The sequence below is a fragment of the Grammomys surdaster genome, unplaced genomic scaffold (assembly GCF_004785775.1).
Source record: "Grammomys surdaster isolate TR1022 unplaced genomic scaffold, NIH_TR_1.0 141, whole genome shotgun sequence".
Classification (NCBI taxonomy): domain Eukaryota; kingdom Metazoa; phylum Chordata; class Mammalia; order Rodentia; family Muridae; genus Grammomys; species Grammomys surdaster.
This window is the reverse complement of record NW_021604599.1, coordinates 2046218-2060879: the sequence shown is the minus strand read 5'-3', so window position 1 is coordinate 2060879 and position 14662 is coordinate 2046218. Positions and strand designations below refer to the sequence as shown.

The window sequence follows — 14662 nt, the reverse complement described above, 5'->3', positions numbered from 1 at the left end:
GTTGGTGAAAATGCTTGAGTCTCTGGCTAGACATGATGATTAGAATCTGTGTCGTCTATTCAGACACTGACGTTACAGATGAAAAAAAGACATAGCACCTTTTCATTTTTATTTTTGGATGGGTCTTAATTCCTCCCCACCCTACCCCACCCCTTCCCCCAGGGGTTTATTCTTATAAAAGGGAATAGTGTAAGCCTCAGTTTGAGGGTGTTAGGTAATAAATAAAACCAATTGGCTGCTAGTCATTTCCAGGACCATCTTTAAGCACAATATGTTTTTTAAAAAGATATGAAATGGTGTTGTGAATTCCTTTCCTCACTTCCATATTGTCATGTCAATTTCTCAGTTTTCATGCACATTTTCCATCCTCCAAAAACATACTATGTACCTGCCATGGGCAGCTTGTACAGAAACCATACAGTTGTGCTTTATAAATCAGGGCCAATGTTTAGAATCAATCAGAAAGAAAAGGTAACATTCAGTCTCGTCATCAGCTCGGAAAGAAACTCAGAAACATCTAGCACTGGTTTGACATGAACTCTGTGACCCACAGATGTATGGTCCTCATTGTACGATATATATACCGGTTGGTTTTTCAGTCACAGGCTCCATGTCCTTTCTCTTGATGAAAGGGAATGTAGCCCAGGTTCCGTACCACAGTCATCTATCGTACCAAATATATTATTCTCTATTCTTCTTGGTAGTTCTAGCAAGATACAGACTCTTCTACTAGATTGAAGTGTTTCCTACACTCTTTCAAAATATAATCAGAGCAAAGCAAGGTTATCGCAACAATAGAAAACATCACTTTACTGGTGAAAGGCTTTGCTTCAGGACCACCATGTCAACTGCTATTTTAGGTTCAAACATAAAACAGGTAAAGAGCACTATCGTAATCTAAGCAATAAGTCCTAATGCCACTGTAGTTACTGGAGCAGCATCGATCAAAGGCATCATGGTGACCCCGAGCACTAATCTTCTCTCTTTCCCTCAGGTTTGCTGGCAGCTGTGTCTCAGAAAAAAAGCTGTCTTCAGCAAGGCAGAAGCAGGTAAGAGAAATACATTAGAAGTCTATGTCCCATCCTGAGTTGTCATCAGGTGGTGGCTCATCGCTGTCCTCAGGGAAACTGTCAAAATTGCTTGTGTCTGTGGGTGATGCAACCTGTAAGGTGACAGAAGGGACAAGAGGCTTTTGGTGATTTTGGTAGAATTGTGACCTACAGATTTTTATTTTCCATTATTTAAAAGGATAGTTCTTTATTTTAAAACAGGTACATAAAAGCAAAATCTGTACACATCGATGGGTAACCTGATAGATGTATACATTCAGTAATATTTAGCTATACATCAGTTACCCTTTCCCCACTCTTCTGGCATTATTTTTGTCAGCCTTTGGTAAGCAACATCTAATTTCTACATTGTAAGGGGAACTTGCCTTTAGATTGCACATAGGGGTAACTGTGTACTCTTTCTGTGCCTGAATTAAGAAAGTGATTTCCCTTCCCACTTATGTTGTTACAAATGCCAGATTTTCAAACTGTTTATGGAAAGGTAGTATTTTTATCTTGCAAATGTACAAATTTTCTTCTTACATTGGACTAGAATTGTGGTGCTGTTGTATTGAGACAGGATCTCACTATGTAGCCTCAGCTTGCCTGGAACTCAATATGTAAAGCAGGCTGGCCTTGGACTCACAAAGACCCACCTGTTTCTGCCTCCCAAGTATTGGAATTAATGGTGTGAGTGCTGGGGTTTAAAGGCATGTGCCACCACACCCGACACTGAGCTCGAATTTTTAATGGCATTCCCCCCCCTTTTCCATTCAGAAACCAGTTTTGAATATGTATTACTGGATGAATGTTTTGCTTTAAATTTTGCATAACTGAGGAACTGGAAACAGGCATTCTTCTTACACCCAAGGGAAATTAGACTGTCATTAATAATTGTGTACATAAAACAAAATAATCACAGAAACCTGTAAGGAATTACAAAATCATAGTATTCTGAGGAAAACTACAAGGTACTATAAAAATTTGAATGATCATAGAAAATCTATTTACAAAAGTATTATTTTAACTTAAGAATCATTTTTAAATAAACAGTGTGTAGAACACACTAAGGTCCTAAAAGAGTTCTATGTTCTAGAGCTAATGGACTAGCCAACATGATGGCCCCATACAAGAGGAGACTGGAACAGCAGAAAGCCAGAGAAGCAGGCATATCATAAAATTTGTATGTGTATTTTAAAAAGTATAATGAAAGAATTCTGAGAAACATGTTTATTCTAAGTATAATGGAAGTTTAGAGGTTTATTCTAAACTTGAGTACAATTCTTACATATTGACTGATTAAGTCCAATCTCCAGAACATCAACCAAAACCCATGTAATATTCCTACTGTATAAAAGTGATCCCAGATAAATTTAGGTGAGAAAATTTTACATCAAATATTTGGGACTTCTACCGTTACACCGAAGACAAAATCCCATGAGTGTAGCTGGGATCTATGCTGTGAGACATGAGTGTGGTATTTTTATTTTGTTTCCTGAATGAAAACCAATCAGCAGAGAAATAAATCTTGGAAGAAAGGAAAATGTTTCTGTCTACAAAGAATCTTGAATTAATCTGAGAGAGTCAAAGCATATAAACAAAATTTACAGAGCCGCAAAGCACGCCCTTTTCCACTTACTAAATGGAGCGGGGTGCGTTAGACAGGGTAGGTTCAGGTGAAAGAAACAACTTCATTCAGTTGAAGTCTGTTTGAGGTTAATTTGATATGCACAGTCCATGTGATGTAGCTCTTTAGCAGCATGCCTGCCCACCCCCTGCCAAATAAACTGTGTTAGGAAAAGAGAACCTCCTTACAGGAGGAAAGGACACATGGCTTCACAGTCATGCTGGGGTAGGTGAGGACGTGCAAATGAAACTGGAAGCAATTCCAGATGCTCATTTTTAACATGTACCATAACAAAAGCTGACATGTATGTATGAATAAAGTGAATCTGAATTCCAATGAAGAATTTAAAAAGATAAAGGTAGATTACATGTATAATAACCAGCCCTAGACTTATTACGTTTGGATTTTAGAATATGTCATCATTATAATATGGTGCTTCATAGATTTTGACATCTGATCATAAAATTCTAAAAATAACAGATCTTTGTTGGTTAAAAAGTACCATCGCGAGCACACCATTCATAAGCCGAAAAGTCTACTTACACTCGGAATTATGGGAGGTGTCAAGGTGCCTTTTCTTAAGCCTTCCCAATTAAAGCCCTCAAACCACCTAGAAAGCAAAAATAAAGACGATAAAGATACTGCCTCTCTGCTACATATTCTCACTACAAAACGTTTGATATATGTGGTAGAAAGCAGCCAGGCAAATGTTTTTTTTTTCTTTCTTTCTTTCTTTTCTTTTCTTTTTTTTTTTTTTCGAGACAGAGTTTCTCTATGTAGCCCTGGCTGTCCCGGAACTCACTCTGTAGACCAGGCTGGCCTCGAACTCAGAAATCCACCTGCCTCTGCCTCCCAAGTGCTGGGATTAAAGGCCTGCACCACCACCGCCCAGCTCAGGCAAATGTTTTCATGTGATGGAAATAGACATTATTTCTATTTAATTATGATCTTGTTTTTCCACCCAAGAAAAAGTCTCTTGGAGTCTAGAATGATGACCTTGGACTTTCGATGTGGGTGATAATGACTTTGGACTATGGATCCTCCTGCCTCCAGTTCACACGTGTTGGCATTACAGATTTGTGTAGGGGTGATATTTAGAAAACTGCACCCGGTCTGGCTTGTTCCTGGGCAGCCACCATGTTCCCGCTTCTCCTCGGCTCTGACCAGGGCTCCAGCTAGCTAGATGCGGAGGCCCTGATACCCACAAGACGTCAGCATGGGCCATGGCTTTGCCAATCTACCATGCAGCATCCACAAAGCTCGGCTGAACTCCAGACAATATCTGCCATTCTCACAGTACCCTGTAGAAATGAGACTCTTAAAGCTTAATGATTATCTAAAGGATTTATATATTTAGAAATGCTCAATCAACAAAATGCCCACACAATTAGAGTTGTTACCCAATATCTAACCTTTTGATAGAAGTTGCTACCCAGGACAGCTTTTGACCCATCTGTAGTTCTCCATGGCTGATAGCCTCCTTCCTCTGCTGCCCTTCCTCTCTTTCTCCCTTCCCCTTCCTCTTTACTCCCCTCCCCTTGCTCTCTTCTTCTTCCAGCTCCAATTCCTCTTCTAAGGCCTAATCACCAGCTCCACTGTGAATACAATGTAGCAGAATAAATATCCTGCTATAGATCTGTGCTACCACATCTGGCTCAAAATGTTTTCAATTAGCTTATTTTACAAAATATAAAAAACTATTCAAGTATTTAAAACATTTAAATATTTAAAAATATTTTAAAATAATCATATCTTATATTTATAACTGTTAAATATTTTATTTAATAATAGACATAAAACAAATATAAATATATAAAGCAATATTAAAGATATAAAATAATAAATGTAATTGTTAAACATCAAATAATTAAAATAATTATAATTATTATTGTAATTTTACCTATAAAATATTTTACACTTAAGTCTAAATTTTAAAATATTCACACTTAAAGTATAGTTATCAAATTCACATACCAACTTATCATACAACACTTTTTGTAATTTCAATTTTTGTCTGTATAGGTTCTTGTCATATTATAATTTAGTAAACATCTCAATATGCTTAGCTCTATGCATTACAAATACTTTTAATCTTTGCCAGTGAGTTAACATTGAAGGTACAGTGAAGGTGGAAGATCAGAGACCAGACCCACAATGTCACTTGTAGCAGCCTAGGTAGTCTTTTTGAGACCTCTACTTAGGTGAAAAAGGGATTCTTGATCTTATGGCAGAAAATAATTTCAGATGAGCCAATGCACGGCAGAGTTAGAATTTGTTAGGAGAGGATTTTTATCATAGAGTCCAGCATGGGGGTTACTAGAAAGACAAACACTTGTGAAGAAGAATAAGACTCATCCAAGTATGGGTGCGAGCATCTCAAGAGATGGTGTGATATACATGTTAACAATAGCTCAAGCTGTACCTCAAAAGTTAGCAAAGATGTGTCCTCTCAATCCCTGTTGCCCTTTTTTTGGGGGGTGTACAGGGTGGCTCCATGGATATCTGGGTTTGCAATCTGATAAGGCAAATGGTGGCTAACTTATAGGACTTACACAAGGGGATCTAGACACACCTCTTCCTATCAATGAAGTTCCTAGAACACCGTAAGCTTGTAGAAGAGAAGGAGAAAGACCATATGAAATAGGGCTTTTGAGTATGACTAGTTGCTATTTTAACATTTGTATTTGCAACATCTCTCAAAAGAATTTTGTCCCTACCCAGGTGACCTTCACAGCTAGGGTCTTTGTCCTATATTTATGTATGTACTGATATTAGCATATTATTCATGTGATACTGAGTCAGTTGATGAGACAATTGAACACTGATATAAATTGGAAGAATAAATTAACTGAAACTCCTCTTAATTCACTGTATAATGGGGATTTTAAGACAGAAAGCTCCCAGCTCCAGTAGCCTCAACAGACAAAGCTTGGTCATTTGTCCCAATTATGCCAATTGAAGAGACTGTAATGGCAAGGCTTAGAGAGAGGGGTTTGATCTATATAGTTGTGTTATAGAAACAGATAGTGGGTCCTAATGGGCCCTGGGTTCACCTTTTTGGATACTGACACGAAGTTTACACTTAGGTAGAAAATAATGAGAAGACAACAAGAAGAATGACAGGGCAGACTTGGTAGCACTCTCTCAGTCCTAGTTTTACAAGATGGTTCAGAGATGTTCCTATTGCTTGAATGGCTAGGCTGGCTCATAGGAGAGGATTCCTCTTTCTCTTTAGTACAGGCTGCCTTCATGGATAATGGCCTCTATCTTGGGAGTGATGTTCCTGGACTATAATGACTTAGCTCTGTGTTTTCCTGAGTGACTAATATGCTTCCCCGCAGACATAACCAGGTGACTCAAAGGAAAGAGGCAGACATGTACAATGAAGGCAGAGAGAGATTTTGATCTTGTTTTTGGTTTCCTCTACAGGCCTACTACAGAGATGGATGAGAGTTTTCAGCTGTTTTTAAGTGCCTGTTATCATAGGACTTAAAGCCCATAACAAACTGTTGTTGGTAAGATAAAGTTAAAATGTTTTGTCTGTGTTTTAGATACCTTTTTGGGTATTTGTTGGAATACAGTTATTCTGCAAAGAAAGAAGGATCTAGATCCCTTGAACCAGCTCACCAATCAGTTTCCCTACCCACTTCGAGCCTTGGAATCCAACTCTACAACCAGGTCCTCCAGACTCATTCTACCTGTCCACCTTCCTATTGATACCCTGCCCAATGAAGTGCCCGGCACCACAGAAAGTCCTTCCTGGAACACAAGGTGGGTGTTTTACACTCACTCTGTTGGTCTATCTATCAGTTACTCTACCTGCCACTCAGCCTGGATCCAAGTGTGGAACCTGACAAGGAACTCTACAAAGTCCTCACAATGCCTTCAACCTGCCTATCAGACACTCTAACTACTGTGCAACTAACCACACAACATGGATTCTGAACCAGAACTCCAAATAGGTCCCTGGATCCATTCTGATGCCCATGAGCCTATTAATCACTCTATTTACTATATTGCTACCACAGAGAATAGAATGTGTCTTAGAACGGCAAGAAGTTCCCTGAGACTCATTCTGTCCCTATGTCATTTACCCACTGCATTCTCTGCACACATATAATGTGAAGTACACCAGGAACTACAGGGAGATCCCAGAGACACATTCAGCCCATCTACCAGCCTGTGAGCAGTACTCTCCACTTACACTCCACCTCTCACAAAGCATGGAGTATACCCTGGAACTCCCCTAAGTCCCCCAGTTCCCTTCTGCCTCAGCTACTGCTCATCAGCCACGCCACACAACATGCCACTTCCAAACCACATGGGATTGGATGAACAACCCCCCAGGGATGTTTCCCACACCAATTCAGCTTGCCTTCCCAGTAGCCAGGTACCCATTTTGGTCCTGCCCCCATAAATATAGCATGGACTCTAACATTGAACTTCAGTTAGGACCTCTAAGCCCAGCCTACTATCCCAGTTCTATACACTCTACACTCCATCCCTCTGCTGCCCCCTCCCCACCTGGTACCACAGCCAGTCCAACATGGAACTCCCAATAGGAATTCTATACCCATTCAGCCTGCTTGGCTATAAGCTATCTCACTTACAGAGTCACCTAGCACAAGTCTGACCTGAAACACCAGGGAGTTTCCTCAGATTCTCTGTGCCCACTCAACTATCAGCTACCCTACCTGGCACATCACCTGCTTGGAGTATAACTAAGAGCTCCAGACAGGATTCTCAGATCTAGTCCATCTACCTACCTGCTTGCCTATTAGCCACCCTACCCAGTTTCCTAAGTGGAAACTGATCTGGAACTCGAGGTAGGTCGCTAAGAACCCTTCCATTGACTTGCCTATCAGATGAACTCTGAGCTACCTAGACCTAGCAGGGGACAATAGGCAGGTCTTCTCAGACCTTTTCTGTGTGTACTCCTGTCTACCAGCCTCTTTGTCCTCTGCACTAAGTGGACTATAACCCATAAGTCCATGTAGCTTCCTCTTGACCCATTCTGCCTGTGTGTCTGCCTATCAGTCACCTTCCCCACCACTCCATCCTGGCATCATATGGAATCTAACCTGGAATTTCTGCTGTGTTCCTTAAACCCATTCCACACCCCCACCTGCCTACCAGCCACCCTACTAACTGTAGTCAGTGTGACTTTGTACTCCACTAGGTCCAATAGTGCATCTTTTCACCACGTGCATACTAGTTATCCTTTCCACACACTGCTACCACACAGTATACCGTTGGACCTGAACTCCAGGTAGGTCCCCTAAACCCATACTTCTCAAGTACATGCTTATTGCATACATCACCCTTCTCCAGCACAGTATGGAATTTGACCTGGAACTCTAGGTAGAAACTCCCCAAAACAGTCTGTCACCCTACCCACCGAGACACCTGGAGTTCATCAGGTCTTATGTCCCTAACATAAGATAAGGATACCCAGCCTGGCTCCCACCACACCCACCTCCACCTGAGGATGTTGTGCTGTCCTAAATCCTACCCCTGCAGAACATTTCCTACTCTCACTATGATCCCAGCTCCTTCAATCCAAGTAGCACCCATAGAGACCAGGGAGGGCTCCACAACGGAAGACTGGCAGAGAGATTCTCCCAAGCCTCAGAGACTCATAAGTTGTACTCTCATTTGTTGAGCTAGGACTACTTCTGAAACACCATCTACATATCGACACAGAGAGGCCCCAAGACTGAACACCAAGAACCATTCAGCTGGTCCATAACCTAGAAAGTTGGGGTAGCAGCGAACTGACATCCAAATACTACTCAGTAAAGGTAAGATGAGATACGTATACCTAAAATTGCCAACAGATGCCTAAGTCCCACTGAAAACACACACACACACACACACACACACACACACACACACACACACACACGAATAACCAAGACAATAAATCTCCTCCAGAAATCACCATCCCCATTGTAATAGTCTCTGAGAAAAGTAACCAGGCTAATACACAAGATGATAATTTCAAAACAGTGATTATAAATACATTGAAGGAACTCAGAGAGGATGTGGGCAAATGCCTAACTGAGGAGCATGAAAACACAAACAGTTGAATGAAGTGATGAAAATAAAACAAGATACGAAACTGAAATTTAGAAAAGAGATAGAGTCCCTGAAGAGAAGCCAAAATGATGTAACACTCAAATGAAATAGGAAAAAAAAAAAAAAAAGGTCACAGGAAAGTCTCAGCAACAGACTGGATCAAGTGGAAGAGATATCAGGTCTTGAAGACAAGATAGAGGAAGTAGATAACTTAGTCAAAGAAAATGTTAAGCTAAACACAGACACACACACACACACACACACACGCACAAATACACACAGGAACAAAACATTTAGGAAATCTGAGACACTATGAAAAGACCAAAGATACAAATTATAGCTATAGATAAAGAAACCTAGGTCAAAGGTACAGAATAGATTTTCAATAAAATCATAGAAGAAAATCCCCAAATCTGAGGGAAGAGATGCTCATTAAATTGCAGGAGGTACAAAGAACAGCAAATAGGCAGGACCAGAAAAGAAACTCCCCACAAATCACATATTCAAAGCTGTAGATGTTTTAATTAACAGGACAAAGAAAGTATCAGACAGAAAGAACAAGTCATTCCTGAGAACAGGCCCATCAGAATAACACTTGCCTTTTCCGGGAGACTTTCAACACCAGAGGGCCTGGAACAATGTCTACAAGTACTTAAAGACCACAGACAGCAGCCTAAACTAGTCCTACCTTCCCAAGGGAATTCTGGGCTTTCAGGGCCTATGATGGGTGCCTTTGAAGAGGGAAGATGCTCAAGGTTTCCTAGTAAATTTTCCCACTCAGAAGCTGGCAGTCAACATTGAAGTGTTCCAGAAAATTCTGGACTGGTCAAAATTTTCAATATTTCTTTCAGCATTAGGGTTTGTTCTTTGCCTTAGGCAGTAACTTAGGATCACTTACTAAGTAGACCTGTGTGGTATTTATAAGGGTGACCCTAAGCAACAGCCCTGGGAATTACTAACTTAGAAAAGCCCTGTGTCTTCTATGTACCAGAATAAGATACAACATTATGACTCCTCACTTAAAAGCTAGGTAAGGGACAACCCCAGACTCACAACTTACTTTCATAGCAGGACTCTATCGTGTGTGAATAGCTAAGACACTCACAATCTGTAGTAGCTCTGGCAATGCTGGTGGGTAAGCAGCTGTGATATACCTGTCCCAGAACCAAATGTAAGTCCGTCTTACACCAAAGCAGAGAAGGCATAGGTCACAGACTGACAGAAAATGACTGGGGGATTCAGGGCAACATAAAATTCTTGTTTCAAACAGATCAGCAGAAATTCATTCAGGGACTTCATGACTCATTCCCCCTGGGAAGAAAACCATTAACTGTTCTAGCTGTTTATGTCTTTGAGGTTAAAGGATCATAAAGTCTACAATTCAAATAGTCACAATGTCCTGTCTGCTTTGTCTTCATAATTACCCAGGAGGCAGAACAAAACACCTTTTCCTAAGTCATTACCAAGGGTCATCAAGTTCTGAGAAGGGGATTGCCAATGAGATCTTACCCAAATGCTTCCCTGTCAGGAATACAAGTATCTCCCACATGTGCTGACAATCTCAGGGTGGAGAGAGATCCAATTGCACAGACTGAGAGACCTCACATGGTATATTGTACAATAAAATTGTTCCTCTTGAGATTCCCTAGTTTCAGTGATAAATCTGTAAATTCTGAAAAGCTTTACTATCATTAGAACCTTGACCTCGTGAAGGCTGGATGCCCCAGGGGGTGGGAATTTTGAGGGTGGGGAGGTGGGAGTAGGGGGGTAGATAGAGGTTACATCTACAGAGAAGAAGGAGGAGGGGTGAGGGGATTGGGGGTTCCTGGGTGGGTGGGGGGTGGGGTAAGGGGACAACATGTGAAATGTAAATAAAACATCCAATAAAATAAATTAAAAAAAAGAATAAACAAATAAGGCATCTTAATATCACAACTTCCTTAACTGTTGAGCCATCTCTCCAGCATATCGAAACTTCCTCAGTGCAAAGACAAGTCCCACTTACATGTTTGGCTTTGTGTCGCTATTTTTTAGGCATAATTAGCAAGTATACTCAGTGGTCACAATCTCAGTATGCTTTTGCTATGTTTTGTTTTTAAAATATGTTTGTTCTACCACTGGATTCCTTCTTGGAATTGTTCTTTTATGTTTTGTCACATTCTCAATATACAACAACTGGTAAGTTTTTATGTCAACCCAAAGGCTCTTACTTTGAAAGTCAAAAGGGATCCATGAGGAGTTGGAGGGGAAAATAGAGGGTAGATATGATCAATGATTATATGTCATTGTGTATGTATATGGAATTCTCAGAGACTTAAGGTTTTTAAACAGAAGATAAGGACAAGGACCCTTGGTATTCTGAGAACCTGTGCCATTCATTTTTTGAGTGGAGTGCATCTGTATTTGACACATCAGGTTTTGTGTTGTGTCCACTCTAGGTCAGATTCTGACTTAAGATTTAGTCATTTACTGGCACCATGGTTGTCAGTTATCTCATGCATAAAGAGGCACTGTTGTTCTGTTGCTAATATTAAATATAACAATCTATGTTATACTTTCTCATTTATATCATTTGATGTCCCAAGTAATCATGCTATCTCTTATAATTTTCATGGGATGATGCACCTCCAACATCCAAACTCAGATTCTTATCTCATCCTTATCACAGTTTGAGGCTTTCGCTAGCTGGATGTTTAATGTCTGCATCTCTGTTTAGCAGTGAAGAAGTTTTAGAATATATCTCTTTGAATGAACATCATGCACCATTAAGACTAAGGGATCACAGTCTCACAAGGGGAAACTGACACAAAATGGAAAGAGAAAATTAATAAGACACGAGAAGTAATGTTTCACTATGGAGTCTTGTCAAAGTCCCCTGCTAGATCAGAGTCAAGAGCCACATCCAAATTAACCATTTGTTGTGAAGATCACCTACACAGAGACAAAGCTCCTTTTATACAGTTGTTAAAACTGCAAGTAATCGGCTTCATTCCTTGTTGTAAACCTACAGTTAAATCCTTGTTGTAAACCTACAGTTATCTAAGGGTCTCACTAGAAAGCACATGTGTAGTAACCGATATCTTCAATCTCGTGGCCACCCTAGCAACTCAGCTTTCTGATTTATCAGATTTCTGTTCTAACCAAGGTATTTCTTTTGCAAAAACAAGTTTCCTAGCAATCCTTGAAGATATAAGCTGACAGCCACCCAAACTGAACAGGTGGCTACTGTTAAAACACCCACATGTCTTGAGAAGGCCACGCCCATACTTGGGTATATCTTATTCTTTTTGAGCGCTCTTTTTGTATCCACCCCTGTGCTTATGATAGAAATCTATTTCTAATAAGTTCAACTTTGTTTCACCTTTGTCTGATCTGAACCATAGGACTCTCCTCAGCAAAGTCAAGAATCCCATTTTCACTTGAGTAGAGATATCCTAAAGAAAAGATCCAGCTACTGTAAGTGAGATGAAGAGCTGTGTCCCTAACTCCTGCATCCCAGAACCACTGATGCTCAAAAATTTCTATCTATCTATCTATCTATCTATCTATCTATCTATCTATCTATCTATCTATCTATCTCTATATAATATATACATGTATACATGTTACCTTTACTTAAAAAATAAATGTTTTAGTGAGCAATTTTGATTTTTAATGCAACAAAGAATAAAAAGGATATATTTTTCTTTGTGCCAAAGGGGTAAAACATAACTACTAGGTAGTGTTAATTGAGAGAAACTAAGTCAGTGAGTTGCTGGATATTAATGAGCAAATTTCCAAATACACATAGAAAGGTTTTTAAAACCTTTCTCTCTGAATGTTCTAGCCAATCAGTAAAAACTTCCATCTTGGGGAATTCACCATGATTTCTGAATTCTGAAATCTAAAGTTATATATAAAAAAGAATACTTACTTGTGTTTTTGAATGTCTTTGACTCCATTTTTCAAATTGCCTAACCTTTCTGATGGGTTGTCTCTAAAAATAAGATAACAGTCGTGTGAAAAAAAGTCAAATATTTTCTCTTTGTGATTCCTTAAAAACAATGCACTCCGAACACTTACCTGCATAGTTTTTTAATTAAGTTAGCAGCATTTTTTGCAATCTTCTTTGGAAATTCTATCATGTCAATCCCCCGCAGTATGATATTGTAGGTTTTCATAGGATCTGGGCCTGAGAAAGGTGGGCTGGCAGGGAGGAAGATAGAGAGATGGTATTTTTACTCTCTGAATAAGAAAGTGTTGGCATAGTCACATGCATGACTTTAGCTTTAATGCAGGGAATTGCATTAGCTATGACAATGGGACGAGAATTAGAAACTAACAAAGCATAAATCACTGTTGAGCAAAGCCATTGGTAGACGCACCTTGTGCAGTCGTCCCTCTGTCCTTTGATCCCCTCTTGCCCCATGCTTGGTTATTGTGGTGTCTCCTAAATGCTCCTGTCTCTTCCACACTGCCTTACTGGGCACAACTTGTGTGATTATCACACACTTAACAAATCCTTTCTTCTGAAATGACTCTCTGAATGTAGTGTTTATACTTCCTTGGGGAATACATCTAATGAATTACTTTATTTTAGGCCCCCATGGCCATATTCCTCACTTTAAGGGTGTAATTGTATTTCCTTTGATTGTGTGTGTCTCCTATTTACTTTAGTACATTATTAATAATACACAACTTTAACTGCCATTCAAATGAACGAATGCAATTCTGTTTAATCTCCTAGTGCTTGCCCTTCTTGTGGTGTCAGAATGGAATGTTCTTTTTATTCTTTTAAGTTAGCTTGCCAGTTTTCATCTTGCTTCAGAAATGAAGAATCAACTCCTTAGAGTCTTCGGTGATTAATTTAACACTTTCTAATTCATGTTTTTTATAGCCATGTTTATTTTAGACAACTAAATGATTTAGAGATGCCTTTAGTATATTTTAGAGATGATGCATGCTGAGTCTTTGCTAAAATATTAATGACTATATATTATTTAGTAGAAAATAAGTTATGTAATAACCCAAAATATTAATAATCAACATTTGATGAGCACAATTTCATTTGTATATGTGAACAGAGATAGAATTATATTGTTTATGCCTTTTTTCTTTTTTTTAGAGATGATAAATTCTTTTTATTGAAGCTGATAATCCTAACATGATAATAGACTTTCAAAAGATATAATTAAAGAAAACACAGAACGCATTCTGTAGAACAATATTTTGATTCAAAAGAACTGCATTTTAGGTAGCTGTACATTTTCTGATTTAAAGAAGAATCTAGTAAAATTTAAATTTATGATGGCTATGGTCAGGTTACATCATCATTTAAAATACCCTCCATTAGGACATTTGTCTGCCTTTTCTCTCAGATGTGAAATCAGTTTAAGTGTTGTATTAGGGCTGTGCAGTCGTGGTGCACACCTTTAACCTCAGCACTTGGGAGCAGAGATAAGTTGTTCTCTGTGAGTTTGAGTCCAGCCTGGACTACAGAGTGAGTTCCAGGACAGTTAGGGATAAACACAGAGAAACCCTGTCTTAAGAAACAAACAAACAAATAAACAAAAAAAAGAGTTCTATTAAGAAAATCAGAAATCCTTTTCATTAAATATTAAATTTACATTCTGACATTTTTAAGCATTGGAAATAGATTCTTCTCTCATACAATACATCCCAATCACAGTCTCGCCTCCCCTCCACTCTACCTACTTTCTCCTTTCTGTCCCTCCCCCCAAGATCCATGCCCCCTCTGTACCAGGTCCTCTGTATATATGTTATGGCTGTTAGCTTGGTGGTTTTGTGGGCTCCTAACAGCAGGAACATATATATATGATGTGTGTGTGTGTGGGGGGGGCGTGTGTGTGTGTGTATATATATATATGTATATGTATATGTATATGTATATGTATATGTATATGTATAT

At 39.3% G+C, this 14662-nt stretch overlaps 1 protein-coding gene across 1 annotated transcript in view; it reads right to left on the bottom strand.

Annotated features, from left to right (window-relative positions):
• Positions 1–969: 969 nt before the first annotated feature.
• Positions 970–14662, bottom strand: part of Prkg1 (protein kinase cGMP-dependent 1) — a 1042192-nt gene continuing 1028499 nt past the window's right edge. The window contains exons 15-18 of the mRNA XM_028764010.1: positions 12817–12939; positions 12668–12730; positions 3220–3286; positions 970–1162 (exon numbers count right to left, since the gene is read on the bottom strand). Coding sequence (XP_028619843.1) covers positions 1064–1162; positions 3220–3286; positions 12668–12730; positions 12817–12939 — 352 coding nt within the window. The 3' untranslated portion in view covers positions 970–1063. The remainder of the gene's footprint in view (positions 1163–3219; positions 3287–12667; positions 12731–12816; positions 12940–14662) is intronic.